The sequence below is a fragment of the Dasypus novemcinctus genome, chromosome 2 (assembly GCF_030445035.2).
Source record: "Dasypus novemcinctus isolate mDasNov1 chromosome 2, mDasNov1.1.hap2, whole genome shotgun sequence".
In the NCBI taxonomy this organism is placed as follows: Eukaryota; Metazoa; Chordata; class Mammalia; order Cingulata; family Dasypodidae; genus Dasypus; species Dasypus novemcinctus.
The window spans coordinates 197,791,192-197,817,341 of NC_080674.1; the positions used below are offsets into that span (position 1 = coordinate 197,791,192).

Below are 26,150 nucleotides of genomic sequence, written 5' to 3' on the forward strand. Positions count from 1 at the left end.
TCTACCACATGGGAGGTCTGTGGTTCAAACCCTGGGCCTCCTCGACCCGTGTGGAGCTGGCTCACGCGCAGTGCTGATGCACGCAAGGAGTGCCATGCCACGCAGGGGTGTCCCCCGCGTAGAGGAGCCCCATGTGCAAGGAGTGTGCCCTATAAGGAGAGCCACCCAGTGCAAAAGAAAGTGCAGCCTGCCCAGGAATGGCACCCACACACGGAGAGATGACACAGCAAGAGGACACAACAACAACAACAACAACAAAGAAACACAGATTTCCGTGCTGCTGACAACAACAGAAGTGGACAACGAAGATGAAGCAAATAGACACAGAGAACAGACAACCAGGGTGGGGGGGGGGGGAAGGGGAGAGAAATAAATAAATCTTTAAAAAAAAAAGAAAAATAGATAAAAGGCATACAGATTGGAAAGGAAGAAATAAAACTATTTCTATTAGCAGATGATACAGTATTATCTACAAAACTATAAAGAATCCACACTCACACACACATATTAGCACCACTAAAAGAGTTCCTCAAAGTTTGCAATATACAAAATTCAGTTGAATTTCCACACACTAGCAATTCTAAAATGAAATTAAGAAAACAATTCCATTCACAATAGCATCAAAATGATATTGCAGGGTCAGATGTTGGACATTATATATCCTGCCATAACCCACTGAATGTACTGGGGGAGAGTGTGAACTACAGAGTAAACTATTATCCACATGGTGCAGCAGTGCTACAGAATGTGTTCACTGAGGGTGATGAGTGTGCCACAAAGATGGGGGAGATTGTTGGTGTGGGAGGAGTGGGGTGGGGGGATGGGGGTATATGGGAACCTCATGTTTTTTATAATGTAACCTTTTTTGTGATGTATGTATCTTCAAAAATACAGTTTACAAAAATGATGGGGGTGGGAGAGTGGGTTGTGGGTTATTTGGGAACCTCATGTTTTTTAATGTAATGTTCTATGTGATCTATTAATTTTTAAAAGTTTTATTAAAAAAAGAAAAAATCTTAAATAAAAATAAAGGAATAGAATATAAAAAAATAAAAGAATAAAACAGGGAGCAGATGTGGCTCAAGCTGTTGAGCTCCTACTTCCCACATGGGAGGTCCCAGTGTCTCCTAAAAATACAAACAAAAAGCAAAGAAATGCAAAAAAACAACTCAGGGTAGCCAATTGGCTCAGTGGTTGAGTGCCAGCTTCCTACTTATGAGGTCTCCAGTACCTCAAAAAAAAAAAAGGAATAAAAGAATTAGGAATTAATTTAACCAACAAAAACAACTATACGCTGAAAACTATAAAACATTGCTTAAAGAAATTAAGAAAGACCAAATATATGGAATGGCATCCCACGTTCATGGATTGGAAGACAATATTGTTAAGATGGTAATAATTTCCAAATTTACATATAGATTCAATGCAACTCCTATCAAAAGCCCAGCTGGATTTTTTGTAGAAATAGACAAGCTGAGCCTAAAATTCACATGGAAATGCAAGGGGCCCCCAAATAGCCAAGACAATATTGATAAAGAACAAAGTGGGAAGAACTCGCACATCATAATTTCAAAACTTAATACAGGGAAGTGGATTTGGCCCAATGGATAGGTCATCCACCTACCACATGGGAGGTCCAAGGTTCAAACCCAGGGCCTCCTGACCCATGTGGTGAGCTGGCCCATGTGCAGTGCTGATGCACACAAGGAGTGCCGTGCCATGCAGGAGTGCGGCCCATGTAGGGAAGCCCCACGCACAAGGAGTGCACCCTATAAGGAAAGCCGCCCAGCATGAAAAAAGTGCAGCCTGCCCAGGAGTGGCGCCTCATACGGAGAGCTGACACAGCAAGATGATGCAACAAAAAGAGACACAGGTTCTGGATGCCACTGACAAGAATACAAGTGGACACAGAAGAACACAAAAAGAATGGACACAGAGAACAGACAACTGGGGGGGGCGCGGAAGGGGAGAGAAATAATCTTTAATAAAAAAAACTTAATACAAAGCTACATTAACCAAGACTGTATGATATTGGCATATGGATAGACATATAGACCAATGGAATAGAATTGAGAGTCCAGAAAATTTATCTATGATAAATTTGTTTTCAATAAAGATATCAAGAGCATTCAATGGGGAAAGAATAACCTTTTCAACAAATAGTGCTGGGACAACATGATGTCTACATGCAAATAATAAATTATGACACCAATTCATATCTTATACAAAAATTAACTAAAAAAAGATCAAAGACGTAAATGTAAGAGAAAAAATTATAAAGCTTTTAGGAATTAATACAGGTATAAATCTCTAAGACATGGTTTCTTAGATATGACAGCAAAAGCACAAGCAACCAAAGAAATGGAACTGCAAATCATCAAATTTAGCCTTAATAGCTAAAGCCAACATGAAAAAGAACAATGAAATTGAAGGACTCACACTTTCTTATTTTAAAACTTATTACAAAGCCACAGTAATCAATACAGCATGGTACTAGCACAAGGAAAAACATATAGAACAATACAATTGAATTCTGAGCTCAGAAATTAATCCTCACAAATATGGCCAACTGATTATCTTAAACTTTATTTTGTACATTTAATAATTGAAAATAAAAACAATAATTTAAAAAGAAAAAGAAAACAGTTTAATAAAAACATACATTTCTCAATTAAATGTACTGGATACATATAAATTTTTAAAAATCATACAATATGTTTACACATAATATTTGGTTCATAGTAATGCAGGCATACAGTATTTGCCCTTGTGTCTGACTTGCTTTGCTCAACATACTGTCCTCCGGATTTATCCATGTTGTCGTATGCTTTACAACTTCATTTCTTTTTACAACTGCTTAATATTCCATTGTGTGAATACATCACAGTTTATCCATTTATCGGTTGATGGATATGTGGGTTGTTTCCAAATTCTGGCAGTCACGAATAATGTCACTATGAACATCAGTGTGCAGATGTTTGTTCATGTTACTGCTCGCAGTTCTTCTGGGTATTTACCCAGCATGGTATTGCAGGGTCACGTGGCAAATCTATATTCAACCTCTTTAGGAACTGCCTTGGCTGTATTATTCCACATTCCCACTAACAGTGAATAAGTTTTCCTATATCTTCACATCCTCTCCAACACTTATAGTTCTCTGTCTTTTTAATAGTGGCCATTCTGATAGGTGTGAAATGATATCTCGTACTTCTGATTTGCTGATTTGCTTTTCCTTAATCATTAGTGATGTCGAGCATTTTTCATGTGTGGTTTCATTTGTATTTCTTCTTTGGACAAATGTCTATTCAAGTCTTTTCCCCATTTTTAATCAGGTCATTTGTCTTTTTATCGTTGAGTTGTAACATTTCTTTATATATCCTGGAATTTAAACCCTTATCAGATATGCGATCCAAACATTTTCTCCCATTTTCGCCTTTTAAACAAAGTCCTTTGAGATGCAAAAGTGTTTAATTCTGAGGGGGTCCCATTTATCTATTTTTTTGTTGTTGCATGCACTTTCAATGTAAGGTCCAAGAAACTGCCACATACTACAGGGTCTTGAAAAAATTTCCCTACATTTTCTTCTAGTAATTTTATGGTCCTGGCTTTTATATTTAGGTCTTTGAACCATCTTGAGTTGATTTTTGTATAGAGAGTGAGATAGAGATCCTCTTTAAATCTTTTGGTTATAGATATCCAGTTCTCCTAGCACCATTGTTTTGTCCCATAAACACAGAATTGGTAGTTTTGTCAAAAACCAGTTGACCTTATAGATGAGGGTTTATTTCTGGATTCTTAATTCTATTCCACTGGTCTATGTGTCAACCTTTATGCCCATACCATGATGTTTTGACCACTGTACCTTTGTAAAATGTTTCAAAGTCAGGCAGTGAAATTCCTCCCATGTCACTCTTCTTTTTTGGAATGCTTTTGGATACTCAGGTGCACTTTCTCTTTCAAATGATTTGGTAATTTCCTTTCCTAATTCTGTAAAGTAGACTGTTGGAAATTTGGTATTGCATTGAATCTGTAAATCAGTTTGGGTAGGATTGACATCATTGCAATATTTAGTTTTCCAATCCATAAGCATGGAATGCCTTTCTGTTTGTTTAGGTCTTCACTGATTTCTTTAGCATTGTTTTGTAGTTTTCTGCATATATGTCCTGTACTTTATTTGGTTAAATTAATTCTAGGTATTTGAGTCTTTTTGTTTCTAATGTAAATGGAATTTTAACCTGATTTCCTCCTCAGTTGTTCAGTAGTAGTGCACAAAAACATTACTGAGTTTTGCATGTTGATCTTGTATCCTGACACTTTGCTGAACTCATTTATTAGCTCAAGTAGTTTTGTCATGGATATTTCAGAAATTTCTAAATACCGGGCCATGTCATCCACAAACAGTGAGAGTTTTACTTTCTCTTTTCCTGTATGGATGCCTGTAATTTTTTTTCCCCTTGTCTAATTGCCCTAGCTAAAACTTCTAGTACAATATTGAAATGACAATGGTGACAGTGGGCATCCTTGTCTTGTTCTCGATCTTAAAGGGAAAGCTTTCAACCTTTCTACATTGAGAATGATGCTCGTTGTGGGTTTTTCATGTGTGCCTTTTATCATATTGAGGAATTTTCCTTCTATTGCTTTCTTTTGAAATGCTTCTTTAAAAAAGTGATGGATATTGGTGAATGCCTTTTCTGCATCAATTGAGATGATCCTGTGTTTTTTTCCTTCAATTTGTTAATGTGGTGTAGTACGTTGACTGATTTTCTTATGTTGAAACACCCTAGCATACTTGGAATAAATCCCATTTGGTTGATGTATAAGTCTTTTGCTAAGCTGTTAGATTTTATTTGTAAGTATTTTGTTGAGAATTCTTGCATCTATGTTCATTAGAGAGATTGGTCTGTAAATTTCTTTTCTTGCAGTATTTTTATCTGACCTTGGTATTAGGGTGATGATGGTCTCATAAAATGTGTTGAGTAAGTTTCCCTCCTCTTCAATTTTCTGGAAGAGTTTAAACAGGATAGGTGTTGATTCTTTTTGGAATGCTTGGTAGAACACACCTGTGAAGCCATCTGGTCATGGATTTATCTTTGCTGAGAGATTTTTTATGATGGAGTCAATCTCTTTAAATGTGGTTGATTTGTTAATTTCTTGTATTTCTTGTACTGTCAGTGTAGGTTGTTTGTGCATTTCTAGGAATTTGTCCATTTCATCTAGGTTGTCTAGATTGTTGGTATACAGTTTCTCATTATATCCTCTTATTTATTTCTCTTCCTCCCCTTCCCGACCCCCTCAGTTGTCTGCTCTCTGTGTCCACTCACTGTGCATTCTTCTGTGACTGCTTCTATCCTTATCAGCAGCACCGGGAATCTGTGTTTCTTTTTGTTGCGTCATCTTGTTGTGTCAGCTGTGTGTGCGGTGCCATTCTTGGGCAGGCTGCACTTTCTTTTGCGTTGGGCAGCTCTCCTTATGGGGTGCACTCCTTGCGCGTGGGGTTTCCCTATGCAGGGACACCCCTGCGTGGCAGGGCACTCCTTGCGCGCATCAGCACTGTGCATGGGCCAGCTCCACACAGGTCAAGGAGGCCCGGGGTTTGAACCGCAGACCTCCCATGTTGTAGGCAGACACCCTATCCATTGGGCCAGGTCCGCTTCCCTCATAATATCCACTTATAATCCTTTTTATTTCTGTGGGGTCAATTGTAACTTCCCCTCTTTCATTTCTCATTGTATTGCATCTTCTCTTTTTTTCTTTGTTAGTCTAGCTAGGAGTTTGTCAATTTTATTGATCTTCTCAAAGTACCAGCTTCTGGTTTTAAAATTTTTCTCTATTTTAAAAAAATTTGTTGTTGTTGTTCTCAATTTTTTTATTTCTGCTGTAATATTTATTATTTCTTTCCTTTTGTTTGCTTTATGGCTTGCTGTTCTTTTTCTAGTTTCTGTAGTTGTTCAGTCAAATCTTTGAATTTAACTCTTTCTTCTTTTTTAATATAGGCATTTAGGTCTATAAATTTCCCTCTCAAGATTGCCTTCGCCATGTCATATAAGTTTTGACAAGTTACAGTCTCATGTTCATTTATCTCAATATATTTACTGATTACACTTGCAGTTTCTTCTTTGACCCACTGATTATTTAGGAGTATGTTGTTCAGCCTCCATACATTTGTGAATTTACCTTTTTCCTATTGATTTCCAGTTTCATTCCATAATAATCTGAGAAAGTGCTTTGTAAAATTTCAATCTTTTTATAATTATTGAGAGCTGCATTATGCTGTAACATGTGGTCTATCCTGGAGAAAAATCCATGGGCACCTGAGAAGAATGTATAACCCACTGAGTTTGGATGTTCTGTATAAGTCTGTATAGTCTAGCTCATTTATCATATTGTTCAAGTTCTGAGTTTCCTTGTTGATCTTCTGTCTAGTTGTTCTATCTAATGATGTGAGTTGCGTGTTGAAGGCTCCAACGATTATTGTAGAGATGTCTATTTCTCCCTTCATTTTTGCTAGAGATTGTCTCATGTATTTTGGGCCACCCTGCTCAGGTGCATAGATATTTATGACTGCTATATCTTCCTGGTGGATTGTCCCTTTTATTAATGCATAATGGCTTTCTGTATCTCATAACTTTTTTGCACTTAAAGTCTATTTTGTCCAATATTAGTGTAGCTACCCCTGCTCTTTTTTTGGTTACTATTTGTGTGGAGTGTCTTTTTCCAAATTTTCACCTTCAGTCAGTTTATATCCTTGGGTTTAAGATGAGTTTCTAAGATGAGCATCATATGGATGTCTCATTTTTTTTAAAATCCATTCTGTCAGCCTGTATCTTTTGATTGGGGAGTTTAATTCAGTCACATTCAATGATATTACTGTAAATGTTATTTACTTCCACCATTTTATTCTTCAGTTTTCATATGTCATATCATACATATGTCTTTTTCCTCTTTTGGTTATCCTGTCTGCTATTCTTCTATACTCTCCTCCAGGCCTCTCTCTCCTGTTTTTTTCTTTCAGGTTCTAAGGCTTCCTTCAATATTTCTTGCAAAGGTGGATTCTTTTTTTGCAAACTATCTTAGTTTCTGTTTGTGAATATTTTATACTCACCTTCATATTTGAAAGACAACATTTGCAGGATAAAGAATTCTCAGCTGGCAGTTTTTTCCTTTCAGTGTCCTAATTGTATACCACTGTCTACTCACCTCCATGGTTTCTGAAGAGAAATCTATGCTAAGTCTTACTGGGCATCCTTGTATGTGATGGTTTGCTTCTCCCTTGCTGCTCTGAGAGTTTTCTCTTTACCTTTGTTATTTGATATTCTGAGTAGTATGTGTCTTGGAGTCAGTCATTCAGATTTATTCTGATTAGGTTGTGGTGTGCTTCTTGGACATGTAAGTTCATTTCCTTCATGAGAGTATTTCCTCAAATACTCTTTCTTCCCCATTTCCCTTCTCTTCTCCTTCTGGAACTCCCATGACATGTATGTTTTGCATTTCATGTTATCACTCACCTCTCTGAGCCCCTGCTCAATTTTTCCATTCTTTTCTCTTTTCAATTTCAGCTGTTTTGTCTTCTACATCATGTGTTCTTTCTTCTATTATCTCTAGTCTGTTGTTATATGACTCTAATGTGTTTTTTTTAATCTCACCTATGTCTTTCATTCCCATGAGTTCTGTTACTTTTCTGTTCAGTATTTCAAATTCTTCTTTGCACTCACTCAATGTTTTCTTGATGTCATTTATTTCTTTAGCCATATTGTCTTTCAACTCATTAATTTGATTTTTGAAATATGTGTGCATCTCACTAATTAGTTCTCTCAAATCCTATATCTCTTCTGGGCTTTGGATATATTCCTCCTCTTGGGCCATGTCTTCCATTTTCTTAGTATGGCTTGTAATTTTTTGCTGCTATCTAGGCATCTGATTAGGATGTAGTTTACTCAGATCATCAATTTCTTTCTCTTTTATAGGGATTTAGTGGTGGGAGGCTGTTATTGTTGCTCTTTGATTCTTGGATCGACCTGGATTGTTAGAATTGTCCCTCCTAGTTGCTCAAAACTGGGCTCTGAACACAGTAATGGCTGCAGACCCACTTCCTATAGGGCCTTGGGGAGGGAGGCTATAAAGGCTGGAAACAGCCTTAGTTAATTTTAATTTTCTCATGTGCACCTCCTTGGTCTGCCAGCAGATGGCATTCTTTGGCAGCTCTCATTTCATTGCTTGGTTGGAGTGTATTTGTAGTGACAGAGACTGGATCAGTGTGGCAGAGCTGTCTTCCTAGAGGTTAAGAACCTTGTAATTCAAACTTTCTGTCAGACAGTTCTCCAGCCTCCTCAGACAGCCCCCTCCCCTTTCCCAGGTAGGAGACATTTCCATTCCCCTCTGAGTTCTGTTAATAGAGAAGGAGATTGGGAGGATTGTGTATCTTTAGCCCCTTGCCAGCTCCCAACACAAACAATGGCACAGCCCCACTAGGCCTGGAAGTGTTCATGGGAGACAGCAGACCAACTTGGTGGGTCAAAAGCTGAATCAGCCTTCCTTAGGTGTGTCCCTCACTCTCCCCTTTCCTGGGGTGGTGTATCAGTCCAGGCTAGAAGAGAGGGAGATTGCAAGAGTTGGATTTCTCCAGTCCTGTGCCAGCTCTCAGGGTAAACCACCACATGGTGACACCTGGACTGGAAGGGCTGGTGGGAAACAGCAGACCAAATTTTTGAGTCAGAAGCTGAGTCAGCCTTAGCCTTTGTCCCTCTCTCTTCCTTTTCCTTGGGTGGTGGATCCCTGGAGTCCTCTTTGTCTGTAGTCACAGGCTCAGAGGCCTGAGTATTCTAAGGTGTTTTTAGTGTGGGGGAGGGTGCTGGCAGCAGCAGTTGCTGCTTTCAACTCACAGTTCTGTCCTGTTTCTCCTCCTTTGTCCCTCTCTCCTCTGGGTGGTGTCCAGGCTTTGTCTGGTGTCCTAAACCCTAGAAGATCTATTTCCAGGCTGTTTCAAACTGTTCTCTAGCTATTTTTCTGGAGAAGAGAGTCCCATGTCTTTCTAGTCTGCCATCTTCCTGGAAGTTTCCCAACTGATTTTTGACAAGGGGACAAAGAGCACTCAGTTTGGAAAGAATAGTCTCTTCAACAAATGGTGTAAGGAAAACTGGATCTCCATTTGCAAAAGAAAGAAAACCCCTATCTCATACCACATACAAAAATCTACTCAAAATGGATCAAAGACCTAAATATAAGAGCCAGAACTATCAAACTCCTAGAAGAAAATGTAGGGAAGCATCTTCAGGACCTTGTGTTAGGGAATGGTTTATTAGACTTTATATCCAAAGCCAAGAAACAAAAGAGAAAATAGATAAAAGGAACCTCATCAAAATTAAAATCTTTTGTGCTTCAGTGGGATTTCATTATGAAAATAAAAGCTCAACCTACAAAATAGGAGAAAATATTTGGAAGCCACATATCTGATAAAGGATTAAGATCCAAAAGAGGGAAGCGGACTTGGCTTAGTGGATAGGGTGTCCGTCTACCACATGGGAGGCCCACAGTTCAAACCCTGGGCCTCCTTGACCCATGTGGAGCTGGCCATGTGCAGTGCTGATGTGTGGAAGGAGTGCCCTGCCACGTAGGGGTGTCCCCGCATAGGGAGTCCCACGCGCAAGGAGTGTGCCCCATAAGGAGAGCCGTCCAGTGCGAAAGAAAGTGCAGCCTACCCAGGAATGGCGCCGCACACACACGGAGAGCTGACACAGATGATGCAACAAAAAGGAAAAAACAGATTCCCGTGCCGCTGACAACAACAGAAGCAGACAAAGAAAAACATGCAGCGAATGGATACAGAGAGCAGACAATGGGGGGAGGGGAGAAAAATAGAGTAAAAAAAATAAATCTTAAAAAAAAAGATCCAAAAGAAATAAAGAAATCCTTCAACTTAACAAAAAGACAAACAGCCCAATTTAAGAGTGGGCAAAAAATCTGAATAGACATCTTTTCAAAAGAGATATATGAATGGCCAAAAACCATGTGAAAAGATGCTCAATATCATTAGCCATAGGGGAAATGGAAACCAAAACCACAGTGAGATAACATTTCACACCCACTAGAATGGTTACTATTTGAAAATCAGAAAATTACAAATGTTGGAAAGGATGTGGAGAAATAGGAACACTCATGCATTGGTGGTGGCAATGTAAAGTGGTGCAGCCATTGTGAAAAATAGTTCAGGGTTTCCTCAGGAAGTTATGTATAGAATTACCATATGACCCAGCAGCACCACTACTAGGTATATAACCAAAAGAATTGAAAGCAGGCACTCGAATATATTTTTGCACATGAGTGTTCATAGTGGCATTATTCCCAATTGCCAGAAGATGGAAGCAACCAGAGTGTCCATCAACAGTTGAATGAATGGCTAAACATAATGTGGTGTATACATGAAATGGAAGCCATAAAAAGGAATGAAGTCCTGATACATGTGATGAATCTTGAAGGCATTATGTTGAGTGAAATAAGTCACAACTGTTAACTGTGAACTGCAACGAGTTCCCATGAGGATGTAGGCAAATATTTGGGAGGCACATACTAAAAGTGGCCCAAGGCACCCTATCTGGGCCTCTCTGGATGGCCCGGGATGATTTCCTCATCAGGAAGGAGGATAAGAAAAATTTTTAAGAGATGCATCTGGTGATGAGGGTCCATGAAGACTTGGAAAAATTTCAGGGATGCAGCCAGGCTGGGGACAGCTCCCTGGGCCTCTCTGGATGTATGTGCCTTTCCTCCCACCAGAGGGAGCTTAGAAAGTTGTTAAGAAAAGGCATCTGTCAATTGGGTGAACAAGGACCTGCAGCTGTCAGGAGTATGACCTTCCCATGCATTCTGAAATGGCCCAGCTCTGTGTCCCTCCACAGTAGGGGTGAGGAAATCATTTTGGGGAGATGCATCCCACAACTGGGCCCTCAGGGGCTGCAGGTGGCCCCAGGTACCTCCATTCCCTGCCTATGGAGCTGTTTGGTCAGTACAGTCATACCCTAACCAGGCAAGATTTTTAAAAATTTCAGGAGGCAGACCTAGTGGCAACACAGGATAGCTGCTGGGTCAGGGGTACCCTTTCTAGCTGTCCAAGACCAGTGTCCCCTTTCCAGAAGGGGACTTGGAAATATTCTTGGGAGCTGTATCCAATAACTGGGATGGCGACCAGGCCTGAGGTATACTCCTTGGGCTTCCCATGCAGGGCCATTTTGATCTCCACCACTGGAGAGAGACCAAGAAACACTTTTAGGAGGTGGTTTCCATGACTGGCCCCATATAGGGATGGTGGGCCACCCAGGCTATCTTCCCAGACTCTGTTTTACTTGAGCCCACTCCCTCCTCAGAGGGGAACTTCCCACGGCTACAAGATAGCCTGGGTACCACTCTTTCTTTTCCAATTGGAGCCAGTCTTGACCACTAGAGTGAGACTTATAAAACATCTGAGACATTCTCCCAGTGAAGGGAACCTACACAACGCCATGGCCTGGCCTAGGGTACCATCTCATGGCCTCATGGGCTGGCCAGACCTGGTTACCCTCCAGGGTGAGGCGCTGAACACCACACACAACACAAAATGTGAATTGCATAGAGTTGGTGTGCATGAACTGGAAGTTAGGATTGTGCAGAAGAGTAGAACAAGTTTGCCAAAAGCACTTGACACAGTGAGTTTCAAGAGTGTTTTTTAAAAATAACATAGTGTGACTGTGCAAAAATTAAAGCTGAATACCAAATAGTGGGAGTGAAAGCAGTGGAATTTGGATGGTGAAAAATGTGTGTGCCAACACTGGTTCCTGAATCAATAACAGCAGCTTTTCCAATGCTAGTTAGAGAAACCACATGGTGAGCATGCAATGACTGATTGTGAATAGCAGAGTGGGTGAGCAAGGAATGGAAATTGGAAGGATGTTAATAAGTGTGCATGGAGTAGTTGCTGAACTACAAAGTCAGTGTGTTCAAAATAACCATTTTTTTTAAAGATTTATTCCCCCCCCCCCCCCTCCTGCCCTGCTGTTTTTGCTGTCTGTGTTGTCTTCTCATTTTCTCTCCTCTAGGATTCACCAGGATTTGATCCTGGGGACTTCTGATGTGCAGAGAGGTTCCCTGTCAATTGCACTACCTTACTTCCTGGATTTTGTTGCACTTTACCTTGACTCTCCCCTTGTCTTTCTCTTGATGTGTCATCATCTTGCTGCAGGACTCATTTGCACAGGCACTCGTTCACCATGTGGGCACTCGCATGGGCACTGGCTCACCAAGTGGACATTGGTTTGCTGTGCGGGCACACTTTCTCTTATTCTTTTTCACCAGGAGGCCCTACGGATCGAACCCAGGTCCTCCCATATAGTAGGCGGAAGCTCTATCACTTGAGCCACATCTGCTTCCCCAAAATAACCATTCTTAAGTAGTACACAGTGATTGTCAATGTGGAAGTTGTTTAATTGCACTGTGTGCCCATGCAAAGAATGGAAATTGAGTGGTACAGAATTATACAAAAAGTATTTGTTGGGGAAGTGGATGTGGCTCAAGTGATAAGACCTCCATCTATCAAATCGGAGGACCCGGGTTTGATCTCTGGGGTCTCCTGGTGAAAAAGAGAAAGCGTGCCTGTGTAGGGAGCCAGTGCCTGTGTGGTGAGCTGAGTGCCTGCACAGTGAGCTGAATGCCCTCGTGGATGCCTGTGCAGAGTTGAGTGTCCACACGAGTGCCTGTGTGGTGAGCTGAGTGCCTGCGTGATGAGCTGAGTGCCCGCGTGGCAAACCGAGTGCCCATGTGAGTGCCTGCCTGGTGAGCCAGTGTCCACGTGGGTGCCTGAGTGGCAAGCTGAATGCCCGCATGAGTGCCTGCATGGTGAGCCAGTGCCTGTATGGCAGGTCAAGTGCCCACGCAGCAAGCCGAGTGCCTGCAGTGAGGCAGTGCCTGTGCAAGTGAGTCATGCAGCAAGATGATGACACAACAAAAGAAAGATGAAGGCCAGAGTCAAGGTGAAGCACTGCAGAGACCTGGAACTGAGGCGGCACAATTGACAGGGAAACTCTCTCCACATTAGAGGTTCCCAGGATTGAATCCTGGTGAATCCTAGAGAAGACAAAAAGAGAAATAGATACAGAGCACACAGTGAATGGACACAGACAGCAAAAACAAGGGCAGGGGAGGGGGAGGGGAAGGAAAAAATAAAATTAAAAATGTTTTTAAAAAATCATTTAAAAAAGTATTTGTTGAATTACATGGAGTGTGTCCAGTCACTACAGAGTAGCACACAGTAAGTGTGCAAGGATACTGTATTGAATAGAGCAGGAGCTGCATATAATAGGTGCTATATCTCACACTGAGCGTGAAGACTGGTTGTTCTGTAATACAAAATGAGTGTGCAAGAGATGGAAAATTGGCTACAGCAGAATGAATATGCATATAGTGGTTGTTGCATTGCACCAAGTAAGTCAGTAAAGAATGACTGCTGAGGAGCACAGATTGGGTTAGCAAGCAGTGGAGGAGGAGGAAAAGATGAGTGTGCATAAAGTTTTTATTTTAAGATTTTTTATTTCTCTCCCCTTCCCTGCCACCCCCCTCACATCCCCCCCACCACCGTTGTCTGCTCCCTGTGTCCATGTTGTGTGTTCTTCTGTGTCTGCCTGAATTCTTGTCAGCGGCACCAGGAATCTATGTCTCTTTCTGTTGCATCATCTTGCTGCGTTAGCTCTTCCTGTGTGGACCACTCCTGGGCAGGCTGTGCTTTTTTCGCACTGGGCAGCTTTCCTTACGGGGTGCACTCCTTGCATGTGGGGCTCCCCTACACAGGGGACACTCCTGCATGGCACAACACTCCTTGTGCACATCAGCGCTGCATGTGGGTCAGCTCATCACATGGGTCAGGAGGCCCTGGGTTTGAACCCTGGACCTCCCATGTGGTAGGCGGACGCTCTATTCGTTGAGCCAAATCCACTTCCCCTAAAGTGTTTTTTGATTGCACCAATGAGTTTGTAAAAAATAACCACTTTTAAATATCTAAGGAAGTGCGGATGGAGAGATGGTTAAATGATGCTGAGAGAGTGTATACAAAGAATGGAAGTTGGATGGTGCACGCTGATTGTGCAGAGAAGCTATTGAATCAGACAAAATGCAAGTAGCAATTGTTGAACAGCATAAAGTGGGTATGCAATGAATGACTGCCACAAGGCAGAGTGTGTATGCATTAAAATTGAATGGTACAGAATTGTGTGCAAAGACTGAATGTTTAACACACAGAATTACTGTGAAGATAAATGTCTACCAGAACATAGTCAGGGTGCTAGTATGTAGCAGAATGATTGTATCAAGAGTATTTATGGACCAGACAGTGGACTGCATAGAGTGATTTTGGAGTGTGTGCAAATACTGGGAATTGTACAGAATGATTATGCAAAGAATGGTCATGCAACTCCTCACAATAAATGCGTAAAAAGTATAGTTTGATCACACAATGTGGATATAGAAATTCATTTAATTATACAGAGTGATTGTGCAAGAAGTAACTGTCGAATGTTGGGGTGTATATTTCAAGTGTGAAAGCAAGATGATGTAGAAAGAGTTTGCGAAGTGTGGTGATTGAGTAAGTGTATGAAGAATGATACTTGAACAGCACACAGTGTGTGTGTGCAGGGAATGTTTTTTGAGTGGCATCTAGTTGGTATTTATAGAATGACTATTAGGTAGTACAGAATGAGTGCCAAGAATTGTTGAATCACACACAGTGAGTATGAAAGAGCTTGCTGAATGGTTTAAAGAGGGTGTACAAGGAGTGGATTTTGGAGGGTGTAAAATTAATGTGCAAGAAACAATGAATTGGCCCAAGTATGCAAAGAGTGCTTGTTCATTTCCACCATGAGTGTGCGAGGAGTGACTGCTGAATGGCACAAAATGGCTGTTTGAGTGGAAGTTGGATAGAGCAGAATGTGGAAAGAGTTGTTAACTTGGCTTTGGTGGATGTTCCAAGAGATTGTTGAAGAGTGTGATGGTTAGGTTCATGAGTCAACTCAGCCAGATAATGGTGCCCAGTTGTCTGGTCAAGCAAGAACTGGGCTAGTTGTAATACAAGGGCATTTCATGGACTTTAATCATCAGTAAGTTGATTGTGTAGATGACTGGCTACATCTACAATCAACTGAGGAGCTTCCCTTCAGCAATGAGTGACATCTCATTCAATAGTTGAAGACCTTAAAAGCGTGATTTTAGTATTCAGAGAGAATTCCTTTCTCTCCTTCAGACAAACAGCTTCTCCTGGGGAACACATCAAGGACCTTCATTGGTCCTTGGCTTGCAGCTTGCCCTAGATTTTGAACTTGTGTGTTCCCATGGTTGCATGAGATATTTTATAAAACCTCATACTATTTACAGATACCTATTAGTTCTGTTTCCCTAGAGAACCCTAATACAAACAGCATACAGTGAGTATGCAAAAATTGTGGTTGAATCACACCAGCTGTGTGTGCAAAGAATGATTGTTGAATGGCAGAGGCCTTATGCTAGGATTGGAATTTGGATGTTGTGCAATTTGTATTCAGAGTGGCATTTTTTAAAATTTTATTTCTCTGCCCTTCCCCCCCTCCCCACCCCAGTTGTCTGTTCTCTGTGTCTATTTGCTATGTCTCTGTGTCTACTGCTGTGTCTTCTTTGTCTGCTTCTGTTGTTGTCAGCGGCATGGGAACCTGTGTTTCTTTTTGTTGTGTCATCTTGTTGTGTCAGCTCTCCATGTGTGCGGTGCCATTCCTGGGCAGGCTGCACTTTCTTTTGCGCTGGGCGGCTCTCCTCATGGGGCGCACTCCTTGCACGTGGGGCTCCCCTACGTGGGGGACACTCCTGCATGGTAGGGCACTCCTTGCGTGCATCAGCACTGTGCATGGGCCAGCTCCACACGGGTCAAGGAGGCCCGGGGTTTGAACCGTGGCCCTCCCATGTGGTAGATGGATGCCCTAACCACTGGGCCAAGTCGGCTGCCCCAGAGTGGCATTTTAATTGCACAATGAGAGTAAAAATATTTTCTTGTTGAAGAGAACAGTAACTATGCAACAACCACTGCTGAGTGAGTGAGCAGACAAGGGTCAGAAGTTGGATGGGGCCAGAGACATGTAGTAATAGCAAGATGGAGAGGAACAACCCCCATGCTTTGCCTTGTCTGATCTGCTGCCAGCAGGTCCGGCAGCTTATCAGGGATACCCCTCTGATGCCTGTGGGTCTGAGTGGGGGACAGTGCATGCAGCAGGGCCTGGGTCCTAACCAAGTAAATACCTCACTCAGGACCTTGCCAGGATGGGTAGAGGCCAGTGGGAGCCGAGATACCTACGGTAGGAGAGAGCTTCATTTAAATAACGGAGTGGTTCTAGTGTGGGACAGAGATGCAGATTGTAGTCTTTTCTCAAGTCTCCGTTTCCCCTCTCTGTATTGAAAAATTGGCCCCAATGGGAGATGAATGCAGAGGTGCAGTGAAGTTGCAGTGGGATCCCCAGAGGACAAGTGGGGCTGGGGGCTGGGCCTGCCCCTGCCCTAACACTTCACCCACCCCACTGACCCAGATCAGAAGTCAGTAGGTTGCAGGCGTCCCAACCTTCGCATGTGTGGGAAGGCGTGGGGGTGGGGGCGGGAGTGGGGAGGGACCTGAGAATCCCATCTGTTTTAGTTTGCTAAAGCTGCCAAGCAATATACCAGAAATAGGGTGACTTTCACAATGCGGATTTAACTTATAAACTTACAGGTCTGAGGCTGTGAAGATGTCCAAATCAAGGTGTCATCAAGAGATGCTTTCTCCCCTAGCTGAAGCTGTGGGCAATCAGGCACACAGCAGCATCTGCTCATCTCTCCCCTTTCTTCCAAGACTCACTGCTTTCAGCTTCTGGCGAAAGTGTCTTCCTCTCAGCTCCTGTGTTCTGCTGATTTCAGCTTCTGCCTCCTGGATCCTTCTCTCTCAGCTTCTGGCTTCCTTTCTACCTCTGTGGCTCTTTTCTCTATCTGTAGCTTTTTATTCCTCTGTTTATAAAGGACTCCAGTAAGAGGATTAAGACCCACCCTAGGTCACACATTATAATCAAAGACCCTTAACTGAAGTGCTTTGATCAAAAGGTCCCACCTACAGCAGGTTTACACACACAGGAATGGATTAGCTCTAAGGAAAGGCTTTTCTGGGGTCCACGAAGCCTCAGTGGAGGTCGATGAGCCACAAAGACGGTGAGGGGTGGCAGTGGGTGGGCAGACACCCATGCACTTGTAGACTCCAGTGGGAGCAGTGGGGCCTTCTCTGGCTGCTTTCACTGAACCTGACCAACTGAACCTTGAGTTTTGCAGGAAGTTGTGGCTTCCCCACAAGGGTCCTTGGAAGGGGCTTGAACTGGTAAGTGAGGAAACGCAGGTTGTAACAGACATTCCCACTGATCCAGGACTGGCGATGCTCCGTGACTCTGCTAGGTGAGTGCCAGTGTCATTTTAATCCTCTCCAACTGCTCTCACCTAGCTGTTTTCCCCTTAACAAGTGAGGACAGGTGAGAATGGGGCCTCCAAGCCAGTATGGAAATCCTTGGGCCTGCCTCTGCCCCACAGGCAGTCCATACCCCATCTTCCTTCAGGAACAAGGGGCTCTCACTACAAGTCAGATTTAACAAATTCTCACATGCACATTCTCCCAGAATCAGTTCTCAGTCAGGGCCAGGCTTCACTTAAGAAAAAGCAAACAGAACTACAGGTAGGGCGCCTCAGGGCCTGGCTGTTGTTCAAAGACTCCAAAAAAATAGGCCAAGGGATAGCAGGACCAGGTCAAACATTCCCAGGATCGTGGGAGACCCTCACTAGTCTGAATGGAACCCCCAAGAGATGTGACAGCCCACAGGACCATGCGACCCCCCACGAACCACATGGGAACCCCGCCTTGCATGCTAGTGCCTGGAGGAGGCTGAGGTAGTTGGCTCGTATGTCCAGGCATGCGGCACCCCAAGTCCTCCCAACTGGGACTACAAAGAAGCTGAGGCAGTGATGGCCTCCTCCAGCTGCTGTAGGAGGTCTGCGGGTTGTGGTGAGAATGCACTGGTGTCCACTCTCTGGAAGTCGGGGTCAGCAATCACCAAGGCCAGCACCTTGGCAATGCGGCTGATGTCAAAAGCGGCCTGCTGGGGGCCCAGCCCTGCCCCACTGGCACCCTCGAGCTTCCCAGCGTCCACCTCGTTTGCCAGGGTGAGAAGCCTCCTTTCAGTGATTATCTTGAGAAAGTGGTAAAATTCTTCGTAGTTGATCCCTGAACAGGACTTCATGATCACCTGGGCCAGAGAAGATGTGTTCACTGACTACTACTGCTGAGTTTCTGATGGCTGTGGACAAGACCCTGCTGCAAAGCACCCTAAGACACAGGCCAAACCCAAGGAATAACACATGGGGACAAGGAACATAGAGACGCCCAGGCAGCGACGTTGCCTCACGGTGGCTATGTGTGTCTGAGCAAGGCAGCCAGGAGACCACCGCCCTAACAAGGCAACCCTGGTATGCTTTCCTATAGCAGAGCACAGCCCGGTCCTGACTCACCCCCCAGAGTGCAGCCATGGCTGCAGCCCACAAGTGCCGCTCAGACCCTAGTGGTTGCACCTGGAAAGGAGACACTGCCTGGTGACCACCCAGGCCGAGACTAAAACCCAGGCCTGGCGACTACCTCTTCCTCCCAGGCTGCAGTCCAAGCCCTGGTGAAGTGCCACTACCAGCCCAGTCTGTGGCCCTGAGCCCAGTGACACACCCCTCCTACGCTTGGGACCCACCACCCTGACTGCAGCCCTAGCCTGGAGAGAGCCCCCACCTCCCGCCCCAGACTCCAGTCCTGGCCCTGGCCAGTCCTCTCCAACCCCCACACCCCCTTTGCAGCCCTGGCCCCAGGCCTCTTCCCCATCCCCCAAGGTGACCTGCAGTCCCCATGACACTCCAGGTTGGAGCCGGCTGCTGGTGGACATAGCTCAGTGTGTTACCCAGTCACAGGCTGGGGCCTGTTACCTGCTGTTCTTGAGTACATGGCTCGCTACTGTACTCTGGACAAAGCTGACACAGGAAAGGTTGTACTGCGAAGGGACTGGAACCCCAGGTTGGAGTCCACACTCAAGATCCCAGGGAAACAGAGTCCGGCCTGGCCAAAACCTCCAGAGCAGGGGAAAGCAGGCTTCCCTCCCCCAAGCCCAGGGGCCAGCTTCGGCCATTCATACCTGGCAGTGGTGGTCCCAGTCTGGCATGGTGTCTCTCCACTCATGAATCTCATGCTGCACAGCCTGGAGCTCCTGCTGCAGGAAGCACCACATGGCAGCCAGGTTACAGCCGTTGACCCAGTTGTGGTTGATGGAGATGGTGTCCTCCTGCAGGGGCAAGGCATGGAAAGGCTCCACGATGCCTGAGGCAGGGACTGACCCCCCCATCTGTGAGCACTGACCAAGCTTCCCAGGGGGGGATGGTCTGAAACACACCTGGGAAGGTGGCCTCTCTGCTCCCCAAAAGACAACCCAGACTATCTGTCCTTGCTTGGCAGAGGAGAGGGTACAGGGGCAAGTGATCTGAGTCCATACCCGGTCCACAGAGGGCCTGAGGGTGTCCCAGGGGTCTGGGCCCAGCCTGGGGGTGCTGGGAGCCCCTCGCCCACTGCTGCCCCAGGGAAGAGATGTGGAGGGTGTGGAATGGAGTGGCTGGGAGGCCCTCAGAGATGCTTATGAAGGCACCAAAGGTCCTTCTGAGGGCCATGGGGCTTTCCCTTGCCTGTGGGCCTGGCCCGCCCCATACCCAGGCTCTGGACCCAGCTGCAAGCTCCCCTAGATGGCCTGCCCACTGCACAGTCGGCCGGCAGCACTGAGGGAGGCCCAGGGAAGGCGTCTAGGGAAGAAACTGAAGGACAGGGAGGGGCTTGAAAGACAGAGGGACAGGGATGGGTGGACTGGAAGCTCCAAAGGTCAAGTGGGGAGACATAGGGGCCCTGGATCGGGCTGTGGCCAGGCCTTTGGCAGGGCTTTCTGTCACATTCTGATGGCGCAGGCCCATGTGCCAGGTGGATGGGCCCTGTAGCAGTTTGAGATTGTTTTATGAATCCCAAAAAAGAAAGATTATGTTTGTAAACTAATGTATTCCTCTGGGTGTAAGACCCTTTGATTGCGTTAAATTCGGGCCTTTGATTAGATTACTTTATAATACTGCTTTAGGGCTTTTGACTGGACTATATCAGTGAGGTATGACTCAGGTTAAGTCCTTGCCCCCTTGCTAGGTCTGATATAAATGAAGACATAGAGAAAGACTCCCTCAGACACGGGTAAAGGGAGTTGCCATTTTGACGCTGCCCTGTGAGAGAGGTTTCACCCACAGCTGAGCTGTAAAGAGGGAAGCCCCCTGAGAGGCTCAAGGAGCTGACGACCAGAGATAGAGACAGAGGAGGCCAGATAAGAGACAAGCCCTCTGCCTGGCTGCTCCCAGCTGAGCTCCCTGAGACAGTCGACTGTGGAAGGGAAGGCAGAGACCTCCTCAGAGACAGGCAGCCATCTGGCTTCACCACGTGGTGAAAATGCTAGGATCAGCAGTAGCTGACTTGGGTGAGAAAGCTCCTCTGCTGATGCCTCCATGTGGACATTTCACGGCTTTGGAACTGTAAGCTTTTACCCCAAATAAATCCCCTTTATAAAAGCCAATGCTTTTCAGGAGCTCTTTGGCAAACTAAAACAGGGCCCCAGGGTGCTCCGGAGGGGAGAGGAGGGAGGGAGGCCCCACCTTACCAGGTTGTGGACCTGGTGGTGCCAGCCGCTAGGCACGAACACCATCTCGCCGGCCTCCTGTGTGATCTCCAGGGGAGGGCCGCAGCACGCGCGCGTGGGGTACAGGCGGGTGTCCAGGAGCGCAGGAGAGGTTACGTCAAATGGCAGGCTACCATGGCGATCCCTCAGGGCTGCTTCTTGCCCTGGTGGGAAGAGGAGCCATTTTTTCTTCCCACAGACATTCACAGACCAGCTGAAGGAGCGGAAGATGTCAGCATGGAACGGCGACCTGGGATGAGAGCTCCTGGTTCATGCCTTCGACGGGGTGGGGCATGTGCTTTGTTTCTGCAGGGCAGGTTTATCTCTGGGTTTAGAGCATCCCCAAGGCCTCACCAGTAAAGGAGGATGGCCACATAGGACAAGGGGTCCCCCAGCTCTAACACCCAGGCTAAGGAGACCCTCTTCTCCTTAGGACCTTGGTCTACAGGTCAGGTAGGTGGTCCACACCTCCTGCCCTGTCTGCTAGAATGTCCTGCAGAACCTATACAGGCTCTGGTTGGAACAACAGGAGAAAGGAGGGAAAATGGGCTAGGTTAGATCAGAAGGGCCTGGGAATGCTAAGCTTTGCAGCCCGAGCCTCAGGCCTTGCTAATGGGAACCTTCAAGAGGTTCTGGGCAAGGCCTGAGACATCAGTAGGGCAGGTTCAGGAGAAGGGAGCTGGGCGGAGAGCAGGAAGATAGTGGAAGTGGAGAGGCAGTCAGGAGGGGGAAGGGCAGGTCCACAGCCCCTGGATTGCGCGGCGGGTGCAACAAGCTCTGAGGCGGGGTGGAGGCCAGCTTTACCAGGTGCCTGCGGGCCCCATGTAGACAAACCGGTAGTCATCCACGTCGAGGGCATCCCAGTACTCATTCAGCCAGTCTGACGAGAAGTACACAGGCAGCGTGTACACGTCCTCTGCTGAGGAGGCCCTTTAGAAAGAACCACACATGGATGGGCTGATATGGAACTCTTGGCCAACAGCAGTGCGAGGAGAGAGCCCTGGTAGCATGAAACCACCCCACAACACCATGCTGTTCCCTTTGTGTACTTGGCAAACTCCTAGTTATCCTTAAAAATCCTGCTCAGATATTACCTCTTCTATGGCCTCTCCTGACTGCCTCATCTCAGGCTTCTTCTGTCCTTTTTATTTTTTAGGATTGCCAGGTAAAAATACAAGACAACTGGTCAAAACTGAATTTAGAACATACAATGAATGATTTTCTACTCTAAGTATGTCTCAGAGTATTTGGAACAAACATATACCAAAAAACCACTCATAGTATATTTGAAACCTGAATCCACAGTGCACGATAGTATTTAGGCATATGTGCCCATCTCTGCTACTAGAACGCAAGTTCTCTGATGGCAGGCAACAGTGTGTGGTTGTAGCTGGGTCACAGTGCAAATGGGTGGCAGAGAGTTCTGGGGCACGCTATGCGCTGGGGTGCCAGGTGCCAGTTGTTTTTCATGTACTCCTGGATTTTCTTGGGAATCACAAGGGCCTGACCTCTATTCTTGTTTTGAGTTTCTGAGCCTTAGTTTCCACATTGGTAAAATAAGAATTCACTTGTTCACACATTTGCTAAGCATGGAGCACCTATGACATGCAGGCCCTATGGCAGGGAGTGGGGTCTAAAAATGACCATGATAGCCTCTGCTCATGAAAAGCACAACCATAGGAGAGGGAAACATACTAAAACCTGAGGATTCTCATGGAGAGTGGGACTGCTGGGCAGGGGTCAGGGCCATGCTGGGGAGACCACTCAGCCTGAGGGATATGCATTTGTCAGAGTGAGCATCACATGAGCAGGACCTTGAGAGATCAGTGGGAACTCACCTGGTGGATAGAGCATGTGGTAGGTGGGGAAAGACCTCGAAAGACTGATAATACTATATTAAGGAGTTTCCTTTAGTCTCATCAGTGTTGAGGATTTCAAACACAGGGTGGGACACAGCTGTGCTAGAAAAATCATTCTGACAACCTTAGAGAGCCTCAACAGGGAGGGAGAATATTTGAGACAACTGTCAGTTAGGAAACCCCTGCAGCAACCAAGCAGAGAGGACAGAGCCTGACTTGAAGAAGTGAGGATGAAAAGGGGAGGCAGGTTTCAAGGGCATCTGGAAGGAAAGTGGCTAAAGCTGGAACTGTCAGTTAGATACAGAGGGTAGAGCAGAGGCAGTCCAGGACGACTGTGGGCAAACACAAGATAGAAGAAGTATGTATCTGACCACAAGTGCCACCTACACCTGCACAAAGCACGTGTTCCTCATAATGGTCAACACCTGTATGCACTGTGAAATGTGACTGTATAGAAAGAATGTGGCTTCCACCCTTGCTGGGGAGGAGCTGGCTTTTTCACATTGACTAAGAGATGAGTTCCTTTGGATGCACCCACCTCACTCAGAAAGGCCTCAGGGTTCCCTCAGTTCTAGGAAGTCCACTCTACCACAACTGACACTCAAAGCCCCTTTACCTGCATAGGTGCCAGTCTTTGAGGTAAAGACAGCCCCTTGGAGAGGAGTAGCTCTCCTGGATGTATTCTTTCCAGTAGCTAATGTAGTCTCTGAGAGGCATATGTTCCTTGGGGTGGGAGTTGTATTCCTGGACTCCGCAGTTTGCAACGGGTACAACCATGTCTCCTGAAACAAGAGGGACAGGTGCAGTTTTTTCTGCTTTGCACACGTAGGAGGTGACTTTTTTCATTTTTAGGAGGTACCTGGGATTGAACCCAGGACCTCGTAAACGGGAAGCAGGTGCTCAGCTACTGAGCTACATCTGCTCCCAAGGTGACTTCTGAGCCATCCACGCCTATCCATCCTTACTGACCCTGGTCTGGCCTCTCCCTTAACTACCCGTCTGCAGCCAGTGGCCCTCCGATTCACTGCCAACACTGTCAACAGATGAAGTCTTCTTCGGAGCCACTCATGGTTTGCCCTCGCCCAAATCCTCACTGGCTCCCCTCCTTTGCAGCCTTCTGCAATCTAACCTTGGCTGAAGGGACTCTGAGGAGGCACGGGAGACGGAGAATACGGGCTTTAATGCTGTTCTCGAGCTTGCTTTGAGTGTCCCTGCTGCAGGACATCCACACGTTCCCCCCTTGGTAAGGAGAACAGCCCGCCCACGATCCTCAAGCCCTTCAGATCTGTCCTTACCATAGTTCTGGAGCAAATAATCGAAATTGGGCTTCCCGCTGGGTGTCACCCAGTGCTTCCTGCTGCCCCAGCCCTCAGTGAAGGCGCTGGAGAAAACGCAGGGCAGATTGGGCAGCAGGTAGCCTTTGAAGAAATCGGCGTAGGAGAAGTCTGGTTTCTCGATGAAGTCGGCGTGATCCGGATTCCCAGAGGCTCCGCCCGGAAGACGCCCGCGGAGGCCACGGAAATGCGTCTCCGCGAACACGCGCGTCTCCCGGTCCATACCCCGGCCTTAAGCTGGGTCCCCCGCTTCGCGTCTGCGCAAAAGGGGTGGTGGTCGCCGCCCTCAACGGCGCTAGGGGGCGAGGCGGCCCGCGGCCCGGGCCGCAAAACGGAGCCAGACGAGGTACGGGCCTCTTTACTGTACACCGCTGGGCGGAAAAGTTAACAATTGCTAAGGATTTCCCTTCCGGCGCAGAGGGTGTGGGTGCCGGCGGCAACGGAGAGTGCAGAGCACAAGAGCGCGCAGTGGAACGGAACCAAGTGCCGGTGTACACGGCGTTCCCGCCGGACCCCATGCCTACAACGCACCGGGCCAGGACGCATGCGCATGCGCGCTACCGTTTCCCCACGCCCGCCGTCGCCAGGCACAGGCTCTCTAGCTACGCTGAGCGCTTCTTTCCAGACGACTCCGAAAGGGCGCTGAGGGGTCTGAGTAGGTCTAATACTGTCGGTCCCGAGTCTCACTATCTTCGCTCCTCACTCAGCGCCTCAGGTAAGCAGTGTCGCCAGCCCGCCTCTAGGCCTCTGCTCCAAACCCTTTCGGCCCTCCCCCCACGCGGTCCGTCCTGCCTCGGTTGCCACGGCGACCCTCTCCCCCAGGTCCCAGAGGTTGGTGAAAGTGGGGCATGAGGGCTGGGCTGAGGAAGAAGCAGAAGGGCCAAAGGTGGGCTCCTAGGGAATGGTGGGTATCTGGAGGGGATGTTGAGGACCTCGGGGGACGGTGGGGACCTGGAGGAGATGCTAGGGGACCTGGGGGCTCGGGGGGGGGGGGCGGACTTTGGCGGGCTGCTGGGGTTGTGAGAGGGACTGAAATGAAAGTGTGGGGGGCGTGAGGGCTGAGATCTGAGATTGCACGCACCAGTGGGCCTGAAGTTTGCGGGGGCAGGGGCATCTTGAGTGGGGTCGGGGGTGGTGATGGCTACATGTCAGTGTCTCAACATGGGAAAAACAAAAATTCAGCCTACACAGACCTATCCACACCAATATGGAAGGAAAGAAAATATTTACTGTGTAAGCCTAACAAATTACCTTTCTGTAGGCAGTTTACAAGAGAGTCCAGAGTCTGGGCAGAATGTCACACGTTTTATAAAGTAAATGAAAGAATAATTAAAATCTCTCTTATCTTCTTGAGAGAAAAATAGATGCCTCTTTAACAGTCTCCTGTTCACCTGGAGAGAAGTTAATTTTGGGTTAATTTTGGAGGGAGGGGTTTACAGTTCCAAAGGTCAGAAAGCCTGTGACCTTTATTACATAAAATGTGGAGACTAGGCTTATCTAATTCCTGAGCAAAATGAGAGCCTATTATTTTTTAAGGAGGAGCCCTGAAGGGAGGGGAGGGGCGGTTGCCTTCTTTTTATACAAAGTACATTTCGTTTTATTTACCCTTACCAGTGGGACTAGGGAGGTTCCCAGGGATGATGGGGTTCAGGGCCCTGTTGGAGGGAGGACTCTTTCTAGGAGATGTGAAGTTTACCCAGAAGTAGAACAGGGAGAATCAGAGAGAGGAAAGATGGAGAAAGGAGTTGTGAGGGAGGACTTTGAGGAAAGCGAATTTTTGGAGAGTCTAAGGCCAGGTAGAGGAGGGGTCTCAAGTGGGAGCCAAGAACCAGGAGAGATGGGGACAAGTGGTGGAGAGGTGTTTGCAGCAAGTGGAGCCGAGTACAGGGATTGTGTTGGTCTGTATGGGCTATGATCCCTTCTCAATCTGCCACATATCACTTGTGTGGCCAAGGTGTAGGATCCTTCCCAGCGTGTATTTATTTATTTACTTATTTTCCTCTCTGTCACTTGCTCTTCCTCCCTGCTTACATGCACACTATTTTATATAGCCATACGTGTTTGATTTTCTTAACTTCTTTTTAAATTAAACTGTCAGCATCTTTCCATGCATTGGCCAGATTTTCCTTAATTATTTAATTTCACCTGAGATGAATGCAGATCACAGGAGGCAAATGGGGATGGTGTGG

General features: G+C 46.2%; 2 protein-coding genes across 6 annotated transcripts in view; one reads left to right on the plus strand and one right to left on the minus strand.

Moving 5' to 3' along the window:
* Positions 1–7,536: 7,536 nt before the first annotated feature.
* On the minus strand, positions 7,537–24,184 carry JMJD4 (jumonji domain containing 4). Of its 3 annotated transcripts, none has more exons than XR_011647276.1 (7): positions 23,923–24,184; positions 23,244–23,409; positions 21,573–21,698; positions 20,751–21,018; positions 19,209–19,355; positions 15,927–18,284; positions 7,537–9,538 (listed from the first exon to the last, which is right to left on the minus strand). XR_011647276.1 is itself a non-coding variant. In XM_004458100.4 (6 exons), exons 1-6 carry the CDS (start codon positions 24,182–24,184, stop codon positions 17,982–17,984), a joined length of 1,272 nt encoding a protein of 423 aa, XP_004458157.2. In that variant the 3' UTR covers positions 13,529–17,981. The 3 variants fall into 3 exon arrangements, 1 of the variants encoding a protein (XP_004458157.2); XR_011647275.1 differs by having other exon boundaries at positions 7,537–9,600; positions 15,871–18,284; XM_004458100.4 differs by lacking the exon at positions 7,537–9,538 and having other exon boundaries at positions 13,529–18,284.
* The window catches only part of SNAP47 (synaptosome associated protein 47), a 70,607-nt gene continuing 68,467 nt past the window's right edge, over positions 24,011–26,150 (plus strand). Inside the window, exon 1 of one of the 3 annotated variants that reach the window (XM_004458098.5) lies at positions 24,011–24,676. In XM_004458098.5, coding sequence (XP_004458155.1) covers positions 24,478–24,676 — 199 coding nt within the window. In that variant the 5' untranslated portion in view covers positions 24,011–24,477. The remainder of the gene's footprint in view (positions 24,677–26,150) is intronic. The other 2 variants (XM_071211524.1, XM_004458099.3) reach the window with 2 other exon arrangements.

Excerpts from the sequence above, each read along its gene's own strand:
- JMJD4 (XM_004458100.4), bottom strand. The coding sequence starts at position 24,184 with ATGGACCGGGAGACGCGCGTGTTCGCGGAGACGCATTTCCGTGGCCTC. Across the intron at positions 23,410-23,922 it reads TTATTTGCTCCAGAACTATG|GAGACATGGTTGTACCCGTT; the intron begins GTAAGGACAGAT and ends CTCTTGTTTCAG. Across the intron at positions 18,285-19,208 it reads ACTGGGACCACCACTGCCAG|GTGATCATGAAGTCCTGTTC; the intron begins GTATGAATGGCC and ends TCTCTGGCCCAG.